Source organism: Grampus griseus (genome assembly GCF_964374135.1).
Source record: "Grampus griseus genome assembly, chromosome: 16".
NCBI lineage: Eukaryota > Metazoa > Chordata > Mammalia > Artiodactyla > Delphinidae > Grampus > Grampus griseus.
In genome coordinates, this window is record NC_139010.1 from 55,628,249 (window position 1) to 55,649,962 (window position 21,714).

Consider the following 21,714-nt stretch of genomic DNA (forward strand, 5'->3'; position numbering starts at 1 on the left):
AGAGTAGGATCTCTCTTTTTTAATAACAAAGTGAGACAAAAGAGGGGGAGAGGGTAGGTAACTTAGCTTGACTTGTAAAAATATTCACTGAAGTCATTTACATACTATTACTTTGCCTAATTATGGCAAAGCATTAGGGATTATTCACATCATTAAATACATCAAGTTAAATTATTTGATTGCAATACAAACCTCCTGTTCAGAGTCTCTCAGTATTCATACTGTGATGCTCATATAGTTGGGTTGTCTGCTCACAGGTTTTAACATAAGATGAAGGAACAGTGCTGGCCTGGGAACTGGAGGACAATGTACCTTGCACAGTTAGAGGCAAAGGCAATGGCAGTGAATATGACCAATAGCTTCACTGTCTATGAGCCAGTTTGTAAAATCTTGGGGAAGGATGGTGGCCACACAGCTGTCTCCCAAGGCATCATATAGAGAACTTTTTAACTGTCTCTTTGGACACCTAGCTACAATTTAGTTTCTGATTCTCATTGTATTTAAATTCATGGTTTTGTTACATAATGTATTCCTAAAAATGTATACAAAAGTTGAGTGTGTGGAAGTTGAATAAATTTACATTATAATGGGTGGTTCTGTTTCTAGAGAATGAAAAATTTCACCCCAGCATTAGAGACATTCTTTGATAACATGGTCCCAGTGTTTCATCCAAATTTTTCATTTTCCTCTTTTACTTTTACACACAACCATTCGTTTTGGATGTTCAGTGAACATTCAATGAGGATTTAAGACTTGTCATTTTTGACGTGGCACTCCTGATCATTTCCTTCTGTGTCTCAAGTGTGTGTCACATTTATGAAACCCAGGTATCTCATAAGCACTTTTAATTTTATGTTTTCCACTTATTTTCATATAAGAATATAAATGCAATAAAATATTCCAATATTGCACAGTGATGTGCATACAAAGATGGTAACACCATTGGCTGGGAGCAGATTTTGCCATGTTACTGATCTAAATGCTAGTTAACCAAAGAATGTAAAAAAAAAAAAAAATCTAAATTTCCCATCCAAAAGGGAGCTTAGAGGTACTAAATATCTTTAAAAGTATATCTTTTATCAAGATCAAATGTGCTTAAAACAGAGCCTATCAAGAAGAGGAAGGATAACCATACCAACCTTGTATTTCTCTTCTCCTTTTATCTCATATCACCCTATTTCTCCCAGATAAGTGACCAGGAGAGTAAAGGGACCATTGCAAAATGGCTACTATGTGCCAGGCATTGTGGTAGGTAAAATTTCCACAAATACTCTCTTAATGGCCGGCGCCAATAGTGTATTTTATGTCAGAAAAAAACAAAACAAAACAAAAAAACAGAAAAACAAAAACCCAAGATCTCAGAAGCTATTAACTTCAATAAGTCCTTGTTTGCTGGACTGAGGAATTCGATTGAAAAAGAACCATTGATCATTACAAAAGGACCCAATAAAACTGTACTTAACTGGATCTTTAATAGTATGGCTTTTATATCTTTGTGTGGGATGGAGAATAATTTCATGGAGAAGCACCAGATTTCTGATAATTTTTAAAGAAATAGGTCTGATACTAATTGTACTGTATGTTTAAGCATCAGTTAAGGGCCTGTGCTTTGAAGGTAGATTGATGTGCTAGGGACTCAAAATTAATGATATGTTTAAGGCTCTACATTCTCTGCACAAATTTCCCAAGCCTGGTGGTAATAACGTGTATATAACGAAATAGATAACTATTTCTACTTTAAGTTCCTCCTTCTTCTTCTGACCCATCAGCAGAGTAAAAGTCAAGGGTCCTCCTCTCTCCTATGGCCAGAACTAAGATCTATTGCTCTGCATCTAAGGGTGCAGAGCAATAAGTGGGGTCCCTGGCATCCCAAGCTTCTGGTTCCCAACCATTTTTTAGATGTTCTTTGGTAGCATCACTGTTTTGCAAGCATACTGACTTATAAATGCTCCAAATACTTGAGAGTCCCATACCTGGGAGATATGGAAGAAGGAAACTTCTGGAAGGCCAATAGTCAGTCACTGACCAAATTTCTACATCTGCCCATTTCTTGAGGGAGAGAGCTTGGCTATTTGGAGATGGAAAGTATGGTGACCTGATATCAGCAGGTCCTGATTCTAGACCCACCTCTTCGTCTAACCAACTGAGTGTTCTTGGTTCCAGGCTTCTGTGAAACCTCAGATTTGCCTTCTATATAAAAGGAGTTAGGACTCATCCCTCTCTAAAGTCCTTTTGAGTTTGTTGTATGTGACTAGCCCTGGCATTTAAACACCCTCCTGAAGCTACAGAAAAGCTGAAGAATCATTTAAAAATTAGGACATACCTTCTTACTTGAATACTGTAAGTCAAATCATAATCACTTCTAGAAATTAGATTGGACTAGCAAATAAGTAAGACCTAATATAAGTACATTTCAGTAAAATCACTTGTAATGTACATTTCTGAACAATCTTTTCAGGCTCCTGACATGCCAAATTAGAGGTAAGTATTCCAATTAAGTCGTCATCTTTTTGGCAAACAAGAATAGGGATCAATATACTTGATGATGGTGAATGAAGTCCTTAGTTTCACCTCTTTGTGCCTTAATAATATCTTCTTCAAGGAAAGCCCAGACCAGCAGGGCTGCGACAATATCAGCAATGAGACTGGGTCTTAAGGTCAGCATTCAGGCCATAAAACTCAACATGAAGACATCATTAACAGGCTGAAAACCACAAGTCTCAAGGTCCCGAAGTAGGCAGGCTTTAGGAGGTGGAATCAGCGACCTCTGGGTGGAACAGGTGGAGGAGGATGGAAGGTCTCCCTGGTCGGAGGCCTGAAATGAAAGATAACACAATTATTATCAAATGAATTTAATTAACTAGTTCTCAGGCATCCATGATTTGTTGCAAACTTGGTATACTATGCAAAGGACATGTTCTTCAATTAATAAAAGTGGAGAAACATACGGACCTTTCAGTGGCATACATGCTAAGCTGTGGCTTGCAATCCTAGCTGCACATCAGAATCACCAGCAGAGCTTTGAAAAATAACAGTTGCCAGGCTCGATCCCAGACCTATTCCATCATAATCTCTGGAGGATAGGGTTCAAGCATCACAACTTTTAAATAGTGTCCCTCCTTCAACCAGTTATATTAACCATGTCGTTTATTTTCTGAGGCTTTGACATCTGGGCCCTGGCTGATCCTGGAGGGCCTGCCCCTCCTAGGGAAAGCTAATTCCTAGAGATAGCAAACAACCTGCAGTGAGCACACCTTTCACATGCAAACTAACCAGTCCAGAGCCCATACTCCAACCATGTCCTTTAATGGGACTCTCATATTCGGGACCACTATCCACTGCCCTAATCACCCCAGGGCCAGGTGCTAGACAACTGGAGACAGCCCCTTTGCCCCGGAGCCCGCTGAAATTATTCAAACTAGCCAATCCTTAATCTGCCTAGCCTGCCTCACTTGTTCCTTCCTGCAGAACCCAAAATAAAGGCTCTTGCCCATGTTTCTCCCCTCCCTGACATTTCTCCTGCCTAAACCTGGGGCTTTCCTGTGTGCCCCAACCCGGCATAATGTGCCCCCTCCTCTTGGGATCTAGGAGCATAACAAACTCCCTATTCAAAGGCAGTCGTGGGGCTTCCCTGGTGGCGCAGTGGTTGAGAGTCCGCCTGCCGATGCAGGGGACATGGGTTCGTGCCCCGGTCCGGGAAGATCCCACATGCCGCGGAGCGGCTGGGCCCGTGAGCCATGGCTGCTGAGCCTGCGCATCCAGAGCCCGTGCTCCGCAACGGGAGAGGCCACGGCGGTGAGAGGCCCGTGTACCACAAAAAAAAAAAAAAAAAAAAAGGCAGTTGTCTCCTGATCTGCTGACCTTGCCATACCTAAATAATAATAAAACCTATATTTTAAAACTCCAGTGATTCAAATGTGCAGCCAGGCAGGAGACACACTGCAGTGGGGAGGTCCCTTGAGAGGACTTGAGAATTTCTGAAGTCGGCTTCTCACAACTACTTCCACCTGGGATCACTAAGTGTGTTGTCCCAACTCCATGTCTGCTTTCCTAGAAGCCTCCCTCCACGTTAGTCTAGGTGGTTTTTGAACGGTACTAAATGACACTCCAGACAGACCTGGGTGAATGTATTTACAGAGGGTTCAACAACTACAGATGGTATTTCCTCATGTGTGCTGTAAAACCAATATTTAATTCTCTTGGAAGCAAGTCAGTAAGTCAAGAAAGAGAGCTTTGTCAGGTGCTGTAATTGAACTGTGCTACCCTGGAACTGCGTACTTGAGGACTGAATGAATCAATGAGTAAATATTTACTAAATGTCTCTTGAATGCAAGTTTGCGTAGGTCAAGGAAACGACAAAAGAGTTGGGAAAAGACAGGCCATTTCAGGAGCCAGAGAGGGAGGCAGAAGTAGAAAAGAATAACAACAGACATCCTCAGGAGGGTCTGCAGTGGCACCTGGGAGTAGATGGTTTTGTGTGGTTGTCTCTTTATCCAGAGAAAACAAATGGACGGTCTCCTTCCATTGCCCGACCTGCCCTGCGAACCATGGGCTTAAAGGAGAAAGCTGAAGGACAGTCAGGTGATAACACTTATCACTTGAGTAAGCTTAGGCTGGCTTCCTTGCTTCCTTCCTTCCTCTCAACAGACATTTATCTACTGTGCATCTACTCCTGGGTGTGGGATATATCAGCAAGTAAAATGGGCATGGAACTTTCCCTTAAGGTGCTGAGAATATAATGGATGAGACAGACAACAGGGAAAATCAGTACGCTGCACTGAAAGTTTTGATAGGGCACATTCAGAACCTATGAGAACATATGGCAGAGGCATTTATGCACACATCTGGAGAATAAGTTCAACTTCTCTGAACCTCTTTCTCATCTGCCAGACAGAGGTAAAGATACCTATGTTGGAGATGTAGGTATCTATATTGGAATTGCAGATACCTATACTGTGTGAGATGACAGTTGGAAAGTGGATAGCACTTTTGGCTTAGAGTAGGCACTCAAGAGGTAAAGCTAATAATTTTATTATTATTATTAAAGATGTATTCTTAGAACTTTTCCCCATGTATGCCCCATAAGCCTTACATTTTACCTTCCATCACAAAGAGGGTCACGATTCCCTACTGGTCCCTCTTCCTCTGCTGCCCGACTCTGCAGTTGGGGCGAGTCTACAAGCAAACCATCTCCACATTTCATTCTGATGAACAACCCAGCTAAGGATTGGAAGCCCCATCTCAGGGAAATGGGTTTGTGATTATAGACATATCAGAACCATGAAAATAAAGGTTATTAAATCAGAATCAAGTGGTGGCCTGTGGGGGAGACGGCCTCTCCAGGACGCTGGGAAGTTGGAGCTGGAGACAGGATTGTCCAGTCCAGAGACCCGGGCACTGGCTGCTTTCTCCTCTGTGTTGAGGGTGAGGTCTGTGCTGATGACAAGTTTGGTTCAAGAACCCAGCAATCCTAATGTTGGTTACATTCTTTTAAAGCAGGCCTATTATTTAGATGGTATGCTTTTGTATGATCACAACATTGTTAAAAATATCTTTAAGCTTCCCTATTAGTAAACAGCCTCCGGCCCAAGTCCCCTTACTCTCTGACCACTACCCCCCATCCCCCAGGGACTTCACAGATCTCCTTACAAGTCAGCAGCTAAAGGATTAACTCTTGGTACTCCAGGAGGCCTTCAGAAGTATGTTCTGATTTGGCAGTACCTAGGCTACCCCTTAAAGGGGAATGCATAGATTGTTAGTGATTGGCAAATCACTAGTAAATGTCAAAACATATTAAAAAACAAGGGGGCAATGGCTCAGCAAGATGTTGGCTTCTTTTTTTTTCTCTACTGGCACGACTTTACCTATGAAGAGTGTGATATTGTCAGCTGCCCACTCTATAGGGACTAATGCCCTGCAAGGGAAATGCCATGCAAAGATATAATGCATCTGCTCCTGTTCTTGTCACCATCTGCCTTTCCTAACTTTGAAGTATAAATATATTAGGAACTTACAGCGGGTGGGAATGTGAAGCTTCTTTCCACTAATCTGTAACCCACCTGCACTGTGGTACACGACTTGATGGCTAGCTGTCAACCCAAGCAGTAGCAGTCTATCCATCCACCCATTCACTCACTTGCATGATAAATATTTGCTAAATTCCTAGCAGGCGCCAATTACCGATTTAACTCCATTCTGTGCTGGGGAGAGTAGAAAAAAATTTTTTTCTTATCAAAAATCTCTAGGGACTTCGCTGCAGTGGTTAAGAATCCACCCGCCAATACAGGTGACAACGATTCGATCCCTGGTCCGGGAAGATCCCACATGCTGCGGAGCAACAAAGCCCGTGTGCCACAACTACTGAAGTCCCCGCGCCTAGAGTCTGTGCTCCCCAACAAGAGAAGCCACCACAATGAGAAGCCCGCACACTGCAGCGAAAGAGTAGACCCCGCTCGCCGCAACGGGAGAAAGCCCAGCGCGCAGCAGCAAAGACCCAAAGCAGCCAAAAATAAATAAATCCATAAAATTTAAAAAACAAACAAACAAAAACAATCTCTATTCTTTTGAGGTTTACCATCTACTTGAGGAGACAGATGTGTAAACAAGGGCCACAACATGGCATGAATTATAATGGAGGTATTTGGGGAACCACAAGAAGGTTCACTCTGAATAGGAACATCAGGGAGGCTTCACAGAAGAGGTAATGTTTGGACAGAGTCCTAAAGGATGTGTAGGAATTTTCTAAGCAGAGATCGGAAGGGTAGGAAGACAACATTCCAGGCAAAAGGAACAGATTGAGCAAAGACAGCACGAAATGACACAGCCCACTAGGAATTCTTAAGGGGGAAACATCAGTGACTACAAGAGAGGGGTGGGACTCAGGGCAATGGCATGCTAAAAAATAGAGAATTAAATTTAAGGCTTTCATGCCAGGAGGTGCCATCGCCAGCTATTTCTGCTCTAGAATGGGCACTCTCTGGTGCAGTGGAGGAGGGACTGCCTGGAGGCAGGGAGGTGAGTGTGGGCCTACAGGGATGAACTCAGGCACTGGCAGATGGAGAGGAGGGGTAGATCTGAAAGCTGCAAGGGCAGCAAAATGAACAGAGCCTGGGGCGCTTTGAGGGAGGCAGGGATGGAGGCTGACCCCGGGGGCAGGCGCTTGGGGAAGAGAGAGAATAGTGCCACGTCTCAGGCTGGGGAATGGTGAGAAGAAGGCAGTTTGGGGCAGAGGATGGCAGGTTGGATGATGAGTTCAGTTTTGCATGGGCTGCGTCTGAGATCTTGGTTGGACACCTGGTGAAGTTCCCAACGAACAGTAGGAAACAGAAGGCCAAGGTACAGATGGCGATGGAGACTTGGAGTCATTGCTGACAATTCAAGCTCTGGGGACAGCATGCAGAGTGAGAAGAGGAAGGGACCAGGGCTGGAGAGAGTGATGAGCAGGATGTGCTGTTTGAGAGAAAGGGGGGGTTCAGGAGAACATGAGTGGGGAAGAGCGGCCAATTCCCAGATCTGGAAGTGGAGTGGAGACCACCAAGGTCAGCCTCCCCTCCTGTCCGTCAGTGGGTCAAGCATTCAGGAGAGAGGCCCATTTTATTCTTTGCTCAAACATCTCCTCATTTTATTATGAAAATTACATACACCCTTTCAGAACAATTGCATCTTTTCCAATCTTCACACCAAAAATGCACCCAAACCCCGTTTCTATCAGAGATTTCTTTGCAAACACCATTTCTTTAGTAACATATGTTTTCCTCCTTTTCTCTCCCCATCTTTATCACAACATGCTTCCAGACTCCCCCAAAACAATTCATCTGCCATCTCTCTTTACACATTAAATGCATCCCAGTTTCCAGCCTTTAATTTCTGGAACCCATTTCCCTGGTTGTTCCCTCTCCTGTAGACAAAATCCCACAGAGTCTTTGTAGCTATATATTCGAGACTGACATTCTTTTTAATCTTGGTACAATTAGATAACTGCCTCCAAAGTCTTTACCTTCAGGAATAAAAGGTCTGAGATCTTGTATCTTCTCCCATGACACCTGGACCTCCTTGGACAGGTGTAACAAAATGACTAAAAGACTGGACCCTGGAGTCAGGCACACCTAGGTTTGCCACAGACATAAAGTCTCCATCCAGTCTTAAGCCCCGGTTTCTACATCTGCAAAATGGGATAACACTAAACATCTACCACCTAGAGTTGTGAAGAGAATTAAATGAGCTGATGCATTTAGTGTGTTTAACAGAACACCTGACACATAGTAAACGCTCAATAAATATTAGCATTTATTACCACAATTGCTCTCCAAAAACACCCCTCCCCAATCCCCAACTATATATAATTTTCAAGCAACAGAACATTATGCAAATTCAGGTGATTGGACTAGGTCATCGCTAAGGTTCCTTTTAGGGCTAATGTTCTAATATGTGAACTCTATTCTACACCAGGGAAACATGCTCCGTGAGTGTGAAGCAGCTTGGGACCGAGGGAGGCTTGTGTAGCAAGTGTCAGTACGTGAATGTTGCTGGGAGCACACGGAAAAGCGGTAATAGCAAGGGGAGAAATGGAAGGATCCTCAGCGCAGGGTCAGCTGCTTTTTCCAGAAAAGCGGAAGAAAAGCCTCCTTGTGGTACTTTCTCAACAAATTTCACTGATGAGGTTCATTTGAGTTACAAGTTTCAAATTGGAAAAAAAAAAAATCCTAGTTTAAAAAAAACTTCATCCTTTTAATCTCCCCCCACCCTCCCCCACCCCCCACCCCCCCACGCCACATTGTATTTCAGACATCAAAGAATTAAACTCCCAAGGCAAGCCTAGGCTTTTATTCCCAAAGGCTCCTTTCTGCCTTGGCAGACAAGCTAGCTTTGACCACCTCTTCTGTGACTCCAGAAGACCTTAAAAAGGTTCCTGCCAGAAGCCTGAACACAAACAAAGACATACATCAGAGCCCCATAAGTCAGTCACACTCTTTTGTCTAATGCCCAGTTCCAAACCTCCATAGGCTCATCCTTCTCATAAAAAACACTCAGACTGTTGGGCTCTTACTAAGGGCCAGAAACACAATACTTACGACTCTGTGAGGAAGTTCATTGACCATCTCCGTTTTTTTTTTTTTTTTGGCCACACCACGCGCAGCATGAGGGATTTTAGTTCCCGGACCAGGGATCAAACCCGAGCCCCCTGCAGTGGAAGCTCAGAGTCTTAACCACTGGACCGCCAGGGAAGTTCCTACTATCTCCATTTTATGGACAAGGAAAGTAAGGCACATGACAGTTAAATAATTCATCCAAGTTCACAAGTGGCTGCCGGAGACTTCCCCAGGCAGTGTTTCCCTACCACCACACCTTGCTGCCTCTCACCTTTATTTCCACTCCCAATTCCTTCTTATCTCTTTGTCCCCAAAAGGCACTGTCTCTACTATGCGGCCAAGGGAATTAGTTATTCGGGAGCTGACTTCTAACCAGATAAAAATTATGCAAAACATTGACCTTTACCGATGTATTTCACTGACAAAATATTGCATTTGTTATTTAGAGTATGTGCAATTGAATAAAGCATCCCTCAAGTTAATGAAGAGTCCACATTGAAATGTGTCCAAAGTATGCATTTCAGTGAGTCTAGCTCTGTGCTTATTCTTAGGTCATTTTAGATGTCCCCAGATCCTACACTCCCCTGAAACTCAGAGAGTGAGGAAAAAATGTCCCGTCAGCTTCGATGTTACCTCTGTGAGGCGGCTCGGGGCGGCACCCTGGGGGGCCTCTCAAGGGGCATGATGGGTGCGCTGTCCACTGGTGGGGGGCCTGGGCTACGACTTCTGGCAACCTCGGGGGCTTCATTATCCTACAGCAAAAAAGATGAGAAAGAAGGGTGAAAATCACATTAAGCAACAGCATAGTTGGACACACTCCATCCCACAAGCTCCTCAGCCCTCCCCAGGCTTTGGCTGAAGGTTACTTACTGACTGATAATCAACCCAGCAATACCAGGGCAGTTTTCCACTGACACTGACTCCCAGAGTCACTGAGGAGACCATCAGACCCAAATTATCATTAGCGATTCGAGCTCTTGTTCCTCACTACTCAGTGTGACATGTGGGCCACCAACATCACCATCGCCTGGGGGCTTGGGAGAGCCACAGGGTCCCAGGCTCCTCCCCACACCTGCTCCATCAGAACCCACATTTTCACAAGATCCTACGTATTTCTTATGCATGTTAAAGTTTGAGGAGCATTGCTCTATGTAACCAGATAGGGCTGGAGAAGTTTTATTTTTAAACAAAAGTCTCTTTTTGAGACAACAGAACGGTGACTGGTCCTCAGTCACAGGGTCATACGAGCTGTGCACTGGTGGGCGACCCACCCCTAGGACCCTACCTCAGGGAGTCTCCTAGGTTGGCAGTGACCCACGTGACCTCACCCGCACATCCCAGCTGCTGGTCACTGGATCAGGATACACACCCTGACCCAAACTGGGCCTCAGCCTAAGGCAGCAACTTACACTCTGCTCAGAGACCTTGCGGCTCTCGGGAACTGTCTGCCGCTATCCATGTGGAGAAGCAGAAAAGGCCAGTGCGCAGTGAGAGAAAAAGGAGATACCCACAGGGAAGAGGAGACAAAAGAGCGTGTGGCCTCGGCGGGTACAGTGAACAGCGGCTCCCGCTGTGGCATGCCCCGCTCCTGACCCAAGCCCCGAAAGGTGACCACTGCCCCTGGAATCCCTGATACTCATCCAGTTCCCTCTCACCCCTTTTGGCTCAACCCTTCCTCCTTCCCTCTCTTCCTTTCTTCCCCTCTTTTTATTGAGGTGAAATCCACATAACATAAAATGAACCATTTTAAAGTAAACAATAAGTAGCACTTAGTACATTCATAATATTGTGCAATCACCATCTCTATCTACTCCCCAAACATTTTCATGACCCCCCCAAAGGAAACACTGTACCCCTTAAGCAGTTTACCCGCATTTCCCCTACCCCCAGGCCTGGTAACCACCAATCTGCCCTCTGTCTCTACGGATCTACCTTTTCTGGACATTTCATACACACGGAATCCTACAGTAGGTGACCTTTTGTGTTGGGCTTCTTTCACCTGGGTTTCCATTTCCTGCAGTGAAACGACCCCCAGGACAAGACATATGGGGGTGCGGGCCCCGGCTCTCACCTCGTTGTCCCCCTCCATCCCGCTGCTCACACTGAGGAGGCTCCGGGTGCTGGATCGGTTACTCGCGCTGCCTAAAGGGCGCAAACAAAATCAGCTGGACAGTGGATTGTCTCAAGGTAAAGGAAATTTTGCAGAACTCTAGCTCTCACTTACTGATAGAACCAATACACAAGCTGTGCATACGGGCTTCTTCAAAATGCTGCCATCTAATAACATTACCATGTTATTAGAGTTCAGTTTTTCTTTCAGCATAAAATGAAATGGTTCATCTTTGTATTACCACTTTTTGCCTTATAGCTACCATTTACTGAGGGCTTACCTCACGTTACATGCTTTAAAAGCACGACTGCAGTTAATCCCTAGGAAAACCCTACCCGATATTAGAGCTCCGATCTGACAGACAAGAAAGCAGAGACGCTCCAGTTCTCACGTGTTCAGTGGTATTTCTAAAATCTGCAAACAACTTTTGTCGCTAAAGTTTTTTTTTACCTATTTAGAAATTACGGCACGTGCGAGTATCACACATGTATACATACCTTCTAAAAAGGTGCCAGTGTGACACAAAACACAAAGCACAGATTCAAAAGTTTAACTTACACGCAGGGTAGGAACTGTGACTTATGTGAGTTTAGGTGCTCAAGGATGTAAGTTGGGGATTTATCACCTACCTCATTGAAAGAGCATTATCCAATAGAACTTTCTGGAAATGTTCTGTTGTGTGCTATCCAATTTGGTAGCTAGTAAGACACATGGCTAGTGCAACTGAGGAACTAAATTTTATTTAGTTTTAATGAACTTAAATTTAAATAGCCACATGTAGCTAGGGGTTACGGTATCGGACAGCACAGCATTAGAACTAGCTCAAGAACGTGATTGGTCTAGCAGTGAAGAAGGAAGAATAACAGTTAATCAACTAAAACTTTGACTTTAATTTACCAATATTGCCTTTAACCGTATTGCCAGATCTTAGGTCTGCTGAATTTCCACTCAAAATAGCTCCTCATCATATTAGTTTACGGGTAAATTGCCTTAGTTTTGACTTCATTATGGTACCAACTTTGACCTAATTAATTTAGATGTTAGCTTGACGAGAGTCGGTTAAGATTATAATTTTGGATTGTTTCTCGGAGGCAGATTTTTAAATTTAAAATAATGTGTTGAAAATATTTCTAGAAACCAGGGGATTCAGAGTTAGTCTATTAAGGAGCACGTGACCCTGTCTCTTTCTCTCCAGCTACCCACACATAACACTGCTTGCTCAGCCAGAATGTCCTTTTCTCCCTGCTCCCCCCAGCCCACCCCTATCCACAAATTGAAAAGCTCCTGTCCCCAACGCTCAGGACAAATGCTGTCGAAACCTTTCCAGATGCCCCCAAATGGAAGTAAACCCTCCTATCCACGGGCTCCCACCCCTGTGGAGCCAAGCCTCCCACGTCATTCATCATTGTTCATCCCCTTCCCTTACAACGAACCAGACTCCTTCCAAAGTTTATCCACTAGGAGGGAGCAAAAAGCTGTCCAGGCACTGGCTCCAGGATCCTGGAAATTCGCACCAGCCAGCTCCCCTTGTCCCTTCCCTTGGTGTTCTTGAATTTTTAACGCCCACCCTTTGGCTTTGAGGCTTCGCTCCTGGTTTATCAGCCCTGGCTGGCCCTCTCCTCTCTCCAAGGCTGCTGATCTGCTTGGCCACAACCTGGCTGGACTGCACCACTGGTAGGAGGCTCTGGCCCCAGCCCCCATCATCTTCACTCTTGCTGGGGGAAGGGGGCAGTACCCAACCCCTTGCCAGGCTTCTGTCACCAGGGAAGAAGGATCAGACAAGCATCTAACTGGTACTATATTTATACCTTCTCTCCTCCATTATAAGTCCCCTGAGGACAGACCCTATTTCTTTTTCAGCTTTATGTCTCCAGTATACAGTCTAGCTCCATATGCACAGGGCTGTCCTCAATATTTGGTGGAGGAATGAATGAGAGAAAAAAAATGACCCTATATATATGACCCTTAAGAAACTTGAACCAGACAACTTAGAAGAAGGTCAATGGTCTTTCTGTAATGAAACTTCTGTTCTCTTAAACATAACACTAATATTTTGTGCTTAAAATTATAGTCACAACCAGATTTAACCTGCAACTGTTTTCCTGTAGTTCCCAAGAGATGACAGCTGCACCATAATAAAATAGTGCTGTTTTTAGGGTGTGACTCCGGGGGTTGAGGGGCAGTTGGTGGATCAGAGCTGGGCCATCCTCACTCTCCCTCCTTGCCCTGGAAACTGTTTCTCTTTGGAAGGCAGTATGTCCCCATGGTTGAGCACACAGAGAGATCTGGATGTGAATCCCAGATGCCCTGCTTAATTTCCAAGTGACCCAGGGTAAGATGCCTAACCTAAGCCTCTGTTCCCTGGTCTCACAGCACTGCTGTATAGAGTGAGACTGCACGGTAACAGGCTTGGCACAGAGCCTGTAAGCGCAAGCATTTGATTAATTACAGCAGCTATCATCATCATCATCGTCACTAGTCTCAAAATGGCAGATCATCCACTAGTGACCCAAGGGCTCTCACCTCCAGTGTCCACACCTTTGTGTACCTTCTTCCTCACCTCCCTCTCGGCTTAGCCATGTGACTTACTTCGGCCAATGTGACGTTAGCAAGTGTGACGCAAGCCAAAGCTCGATAAGTACTTGCACACTGGGGCTTGTCCTTCTGGAATGCTCCCTTTATGGATCTTGTTATCATACAAGAAGTTCAGGCTATTGAATTAGAGGCCATATGTGGAGAGTCCCTGGAGAGTGAGAGGCCATCGTGGATGCTCCAGCCCATGCCAAGCTTACAGCTGAATACAGTCACATGAGTGACCCCAACTGACCACAGAGGGTGGAGGTGAACAATTCCCATTTGACTCCTGGCCAAGTTGAGAATCAGACATAAATAAATGATTATGTTTCAAGCCACTGCATTTTGGGATAGTTTGTTACATAGCAATAGATAACTGTGCAACAGGGCCTGGATGCAGTCTACAGCCACAGAGTAAAATAAAATCCTCTGGTCTGTCATTTAATAACATTTTCTACCCCAATAAGATAGCCATCTCTGGGCAGTGCACCACCATACAAGGTAAGAAGCACAGTTTATGCTTTCCAGTCTATTCTCACTCCAAGCTAACTCAAAGTAAAACATACGCATAAAATGGTTTAAATTAATCTGAACCTGAAGCGAGTACTCTGCATTCATCTTGTTAAATTTTCCCTTCCCGCACCCCAGAAAGCCCTGCCCTCACCCCAAGAGTGTTTATACCACGTCTCCTCTCCTCTGTGACACGTCTGAGCCGGCTGCCTGCCTGTCCCTTGCTTCCTCTGCCACCTGTGATCACTCCCATTTCTGAACTTATCAGAATTCTCTAAATTGCCTAAAGGGGGGGTGATACACATGATCACCCCCATAACGTAAGGGGAGGTTTTCTTCTCTGTTAAGTCTAGGCTTCTCATGTGGTTGTATGATATGCTTTGGGTCTGTTTCAACAGGTAACAGTGGCAGAGAGAAGAGCTGGGTTCTACTCTCATTTTGCCATTGACTGACTGTGGGACCTTGGGCAAAACCCTTTCCCTTTCTGGGTTACAAATACGCTATTAATAAAGTAAGGAGGGGGAATATTTCAGAGGCTCTTGACCTAAGTCCATGGATGGGCAAAATTGTGTGTGTGTGTGTGTGTGTAAACACATGCATGTGCATTTTTATAGGAAGCACATCCAGATCATATACCAGACTCTCAAAGGGCTTTGTGATACAGAAAAGATTAAGAACCCCTGGGTTAGGTGACCTTCCAGTTCCTACATCCATGTGGGGGTCTTCCACCTGACGTTTAAGGAGACGTGAGTCCTGAAATTCAGCTTGTCTCTTGCTCTTTCACTTCTCTCCTAGCTGTTTTGATAACACTGAAGTGTTTGAAAGCAGCGAAACTCGATCTATTTGGCTTGTGAAGCTGGTGTGTCTGAAGTCAGCTAATACCACCCTGGATCTGGAAACAAAGCCCCAGCTCCTGCCTGCACATCAGCGTGTATTGCCTTGTTGCAATCAGACTCCTATGCAAGCTGTCAAGCCAAAAAGAAGACATTTCCCAATTAGATCCTCAACTTGCCTCTAAAGTTGGAATTCTCAAATCCGAGTTCACTGTTTTCTAATGTTTCTGACTTTGTGCCCTTTCCTTCCCCTTCCCACAGATGAAGCAAAAAGAAAAGTAGGCAAGAGTCTTAGCCTGGATTCGGTCCACCTGAGTTCAAATCCCAGCGCTACCACTTGTTAGCTATTTAACCTAGAGGAAGGCACTAAGTTTCCAGTTTCCTCCTTGGTAAATAGAGGTGATAATACCTGTCCTGTAGAGTGATTATGAGAATTAAATCAGAGAATCTGTGGAAGAGGCTTAGCATATAGTAAGTGCTCAATAAATACTAACAAGTATTATGATTAGGATTTTTCATTTATAAAAGCAATAGAGTAATAATTATCATGCAATCTGGCTTCACGGGATATTTGTATAAAGGATCTTTGGCGCCCTGAAAAAGGCAAACCTCACAGGTTAAATGTCCCCCATTTCTTACACCTCCCAAGCCCAGATCAGGCTCCAAGTAAGATCTTCTGGGCTCATAACAGAGCACATTTCCAAGGCCCAAAGGCACCTGCGGGCCACCTGCTTACTTGCTGTGCTGGAGGTACTGTCTGTTTTCCAGTCTCCTCGTCTTAGCTCTGTCCTTGGGGGAAAGACGCTTTTCCTGGGGCCACTCTCATAGACTCCAAACTCCACTTTCCCTGGCAGGTGCTGTGAGTGCCGAATTGGGACTGTGATCTCCAAGTCTGGAATTAGAGGGAAAAGAGATAAGGTTTAAGGCACCAGGATGCCATTTACAAAACTGCTGGGCTGCTCTCTCTCCACCCACCTCCTCCACCTGAATCTGGAGGGTGCCTGGAGGGGAGGGGAGGGGGAAGGAGGAGGAGAAAGGGAGAGGGAAGAGGGTGGGGGTCCTGTCCAATTCAGCACTGAAACTCCACTGACTACTGTGTGGCAACTGTTGACAGAAAGTTGGGGTGGAGGAATGTTAGAAAGGGCAGAGAAATGCTTTTGCATCATGTAGAAGAAAGAACATGTGATTAGGGAAAGAGGCCGGGGCCCCGGCTCTGCCACTCACCAGCTGTGGAGCTTAAGTCAGTTGACCCCTCTGAATTACTTCCCTTTCTGAGGAGGGGTTGCGAATGCCATTGATTGTAATAATAGGTTATCCTGTGCATCACGCAGAGTTCTAAGAGCTTCCGTATTTTTAGCTCCTTGAATCCTCCCGAAACCCATGAAATAAATACTATTGTCAACATTCTCAATAGAAACTAAGGTACAGAAAAGTGAAGTAGCGTGTCCCATGTCCCTGTCACACAATTGGTAAGGGGGACAGCTGGGATTTGAACCCAGGCTCCAAAGTCCAGGCCCTTAATCACTACTCAGACTGCCTCTCAATCCCTTAGTAAGTGATGGATGAAGGGTGGGTGGTCCACAATGACAGCAATGATCCAGAGAGTTCACGAAAGGAGATCCATCAGGCCCATGAAAGATTTGGTGACTTGCACAGCTCATCAGTGGTTTGAGACCCCACAGATTCATAAGGGTAGATTATCCCTTTGCCCTGCAAAGCGTTAACCTAACCTCTTTACTGGCTTAGCCCTGCCCAGTGGTTGGTCTTTCTTCCTCCCTAGATTTCCACCCCTGGGTGCTATGAGCAGCGAACAACTCCAGCTGACAAGTGGAACAAAACATCTGTGCGGGCCCAAACCAGCTTCCTCTCCAGGGAAGTGTGAGAGCCAGGTGATCTCCTGTCACAGGGCTCCCCTTGAGGCCCTGGACCTTCCCAAGCCCTGGGGCGGGGTCTCTGCGAAGAGGTGTAAGTGCGGGGGGGACTTTTGGGGACATGTGGTCTCATTCTCAAGGAACCACTTCCTCCTCGCCTCTCCTCTGCTAGGGATGGGTGTGGCAGGAAGTTCAGGGAGCGCAGCGGCAGGGGTGGCTCCGCTTGCCAAAGCCAGAGGTCTGCCAAGAAGGGTAAACGGGTAAACAAGCGCAGGTGCGAGGACAGGGTAGACCAAGTGTGCTCAACATTCTGCGTGGAGAATATTAAAACAGTGGACTGCTGGTTTGCATGAGCTCGAGCTTTCCTCATCCTAGAGACTCTGGTTCCAAGCGTAGCGTCTGGTCCTAGTAGTAACCCAGCTTTCCAGGTCTCGGTGGAACACAGATCTTTTTCATGTCCTTGGGCTCTCTTGCTTACAATTGAGCAGTGAGTGGAAGCACCCACCCAAGCTTGGAAGCACTTGGGTGGAGACTAGCCAGTGTACCCACACATGGGTGTGAGCCCATGGTGGCTCAGAGCCCAAACAGGTGACACTTTTTTCCCCCCCAGCTTTGACCGAGCTGTTTAACAACAGTCTCTTAAAGGGAGGTTCCTGTCTGCTTAATTCACTTCAATGAAGCAATTTTCGACTCTGAACAGTTCGAGGAGGAAGGAAAGTAAAATACACAGGAAAAAAGTTGGGAGTCAACAGTTCAAAAAATCAAGTAGAGCCAGTCTAAGTGTCTACAAAATCCGGATATTCTTTGAATAAAGGGACACTGCCAGGAAAAATAATTATCATCACTATACTGCGTAGTACTTTTGCCAAAGTGCATTCACATGTGTTACTATTCCTCCCTTGAACTTTGCTACTCCATGAAGCAGATAAGCTGGGTGTAACCACAGATGAGGAAACTGAGGCACAGAGTGGTTAAAGGAAAAGACCTGGATCATGAAGTGATTCAGTGACAAAGCAGGGATCAGAACCCAGGCCTCCTGGGACCCAGCCTGCTTCTCCAGGTCCCGCCGTGCAGTGGCCACAGACACGCCCAGAACACGAATATTGATATTCTCCTCCATGGGGCCAGGCCGTTCAGCAAGTCGGGAGTCAGCCAGCCCTCCTCTGATTTCCTACACCATCAGCGCTCTGCACCGTCTCAGCGAGAAGAAAACAACTCCCCAGGGCTGAAGAAATACTGGCAAGTTATTATGAACAATCTGTTACTTTTTAATCGTCCCTGGTCTTTTAACCCAAATTAAAGAAAAATCACCATTGTTTTTCTTTTCTAAGGCAAATGAGGTTTCCAAATGAATAGAGTCAGTCCTTGAGTGGAGTGGCCTCCATTCCTGGAAAAGGTCCTTCAAGCAGAAATGCCATTCATCGGCCCTAATTTTCCTATAGGTCAATGTTATCCTGTGTCGACAGTTTTCAAATGTTTTTTTGTTTTTTGTGAAGCAGGATTCTTTCCTCTAGTGAAAACAGAAGATCAGTATAGGAAATGGAGTTTTTAAAAAGGAGCTGCAATGGTTGAAGCAGAGTAAGTGGCCCCAAACCCTGTTCCAATCCAAATCTACTCCCCTACCCCATCCCCAACTGTCCCCCAGTTCCTACCTGCTACCCCTACAAGCATGGATGGAGCAGCACTGGAGCACCTGAGTGTGAAAATCCCCAGAATAGGCAATTCCAAGTTAGAACGTACTAAATACACAATCGAGTTTTATGCAAAGATCTAGTATATCATATTCACTCAACCGTAAATGATGCCTTCTCTTTGGCAGATGCTCTGATGACCTTGGGCCTCACCAGGCAGTACAGGGTCCAACTTCCAACTGCCTGAGCTTTCTCTGGGAGCCGGATTACAAGTGCCCGTCTCCCAGCAGGCCTCACCCAAAGACACGGGAGCTGGTGTTTAAATGCCCCGCGGGAGGGATAACTCTTCCAGAGTGCTCTCCATTGACCCCCAGCGTCTCTGGGGAGATGAAACTGCAGTCTCCGTGGTTCTAACTGCACGCTGCTGGCCGCCTTTCCTTCCTCTCTCACTTCCCACCCGCTCTTGTGTTCTCTAGGATCACCTCCCATATCAGCTCAAATCCTTGTCAGGGAAGAAAAAGTTCTAGAAATGGATACTGTTCATGGCTGTACGTTATTTTGAGTGTACTCAGTGCCACCAGATTGTACATTTACATGCAAATAGGAAATTTTACCTTATGTACATTTTACCAAAATAAAAAACAAAAATATAGGGAGACTCTTAGTGCTGATGGACAGAACACTCTCCCCATGTGGGCTACGTGCGGCCCCCAGCCGTTCTTGCTCAGTGTCAAATTATACATAGTTTAATCTTTTAATAGTTATGACATTAATTAAAACCCTTGATGTAAAAAGTAAAAATACTTAACCCTTCACCACCACCACCCCCAAATCCTGGTCAGGGGTCTGCTTCTTGAAGAGTAGGGTAGCAGGGAAGGTAGGGCATCTAAATCACGTTCCTTTGGAAAACTTCAGACATGGACCATTCTAACCTAGACTAGAGCCACTGGTGGGTATCACTTATTCGCAGCCTGATTAGCCTTGAGTGAACTTTGTGAAATGCGTCAAAAGCCATGATTCCAGGCCTGGCCCCTGGATGGTGAGTCCCAGCTCAGCGCACTCTCCCTGGGAAGCCCTGGCTAAGAGGATGCCAGCTGATGTGCAGGTGGTTTTCAGAGTGCCTCCATGTGCTGGGCACTGGGCCTGACCCCAGTTATGCCCTAACTCACTGAATCTTCAGAGCGACTCTCCTGGATGGGCACCTTTATTTGTGCCATTTTGCAGATGAGGACTGAGGCTCAGGCAGGTGAAGTATCTTGCCCATGGTTCCCAGCTAGTTAGGGGTAAACAGTGAGCAGGAACTTGACCTCAACCCTGCTGGCCCCAGGGCCCATGCCTGCAACCCTCTACTCCTCAGCATGCGTGTCTGTCTTGCTTCCATCTCTCCAGTGGGCCCAGGTGGAGCCTGGGTGGGTGGTACATGTGTGATGACACCAGTGGCTCAGTTCTGGAGCCCAGGCTGCTGAGCACACACGACTCCAACACTACGACTCACCGGCCTTCAAACACCACATGCCCCACCAAATCGCAATTTTCTTGATACTACCTGTATTTAAAAGCTTGAAATGTTTCATTCAGTCAAGGCTTCTATTGACCTCTGGGTTCATGTGCTCTAGTTTTAAAAAGCACCTCAGCCCTCTACCACCTAGAACCCTATTGTCTGACCCTAGGATGAATGCAGCTCTTGAAACAGATTTTCTCCCTTCTTTCCTTTTTCCTCCTCTCAAAAGGAGGCAGACAAGTATGAGGGTGGGTAGTGACAGCATACATTTAAAACTTAGTCACCCAGGCAGGAGTCTGAGGATGACCCCTCTGACTTTCTGCCACGGTTGTATCCTCTTTACCCCTCTTCTTCCAAAAAGTCAAACTCAATAATATTCACTAGGCTGTATTGCTTGCAAAACACTGTGCTAGGCATTGTGGGACAGGCTGTAGCTGGGAAAACCAGACCTACACAAATAAAAGACTAACTCATGAGCTACCAGATGGTGAAGATTGCATCTTACAGGTGTAAGATTTGTATTTGGCTGGACGCCTGGTGCTCAGTAAGTATCTGTGGAATGAATGAATGGTGTCACCAAACGTTTCACTCAAACCAGCCATTCCAACAGAGACTTCTTGAGTTCCACCAACGTACTGTGCTACATGCTGGGGATTCAGCAGAGCACAAAACAGACAAGTTCTTGTCCTTGCAGAGCTTATGCAGGTGGTGGTGGCAGGTATGGGGGGAGAAGGGGTGTGGAAAATAACCATGAGAATAGAAACATAATTCCAGTCTGTGATTTGGGAGAAGAGGGTGAGCAATGGCACAGGAGGAGAGTCGTGGAGGGCTACTCTGGAGAGAATGGCCTAACTCTGAAGGATGAAAAAGAGTCAGTGGGTAAGGATGTGAGGAAAGAAGTGGAGTGGGCACAGCAAGTGCAAAGGCCCTGGGCAGAATGCCCTTGGCATGACAGAGCAACGAAAAGCAGTCCATTGCGACTGGAACACAGGGTGTGGGGGAAAGTGGAGGATGAGCTCAGGCATCACACCATGCAGGGCCTTGTAGGTCACAACGAAGACTGTGATTTTACTCTTGGGACAAGAGCCCCCAAGGGTTTTGAGCAAGAGAGTGACATCATCTGATTTTTATTTTTGAAAGGCTGTTGACTACAGTTTGTAGGAGTAACTAGAGGAATAAGAACGGACACAGGGAGACAACTGAAGAGGCTTCTGCATTAATCCAGGAAGAGGTGGTGGTGGCTTGGATGCAGCTGTGGCATGGAAGGTCGTCAGAAATGATAACAGGTACTTTGGATGCAGAACTTCTGGGAATTGCTGATGCTTTGAAGGGATGAAGTAATAACAACCAGAGGCAACAGAAAAGAAGTGCCAGGTGGACGGAAGGGATACTAGGTTCTATAGATGCTCAAATGAAGAAGGAGTACAATGGCCAGGAGTGGTCCAGGAAGGCTTCACTGAGAAGGGGCTGTCAGGGCTGGGTCTCCCAGCGCCAGTAGTTTCATACAGGTGAGGAGGGAGAGGCATGAGCAAGGGGCCTGTGGCAGGAAGAGGTCCTGTTTGAAGACCAGGGTATTACCAGACTGACCAGGTTCA

The 21,714-nt window shown here is 45.8% G+C and overlaps 1 protein-coding gene across 1 annotated transcript in view; it reads right to left on the reverse strand.

Moving 5' to 3' along the window:
- Nucleotides 1–844: 844 nt before the first annotated feature.
- The window catches only part of PIK3AP1 (phosphoinositide-3-kinase adaptor protein 1), a gene marked incomplete at its 5' end in the record, with an annotated part of 104,479 nt that continues 83,609 nt past the window's right edge, over nt 845–21,714 (reverse strand). Inside the window, 4 exons of the mRNA XM_082674057.1 lie at nt 845–2,815; nt 9,723–9,841; nt 11,161–11,231; nt 15,853–16,008. Coding sequence (XP_082530183.1) covers nt 2,758–2,815; nt 9,723–9,841; nt 11,161–11,231; nt 15,853–16,008 — 404 coding nt within the window. The 3' untranslated portion in view covers nt 845–2,757. The remainder of the gene's footprint in view (nt 2,816–9,722; nt 9,842–11,160; nt 11,232–15,852; nt 16,009–21,714) is intronic.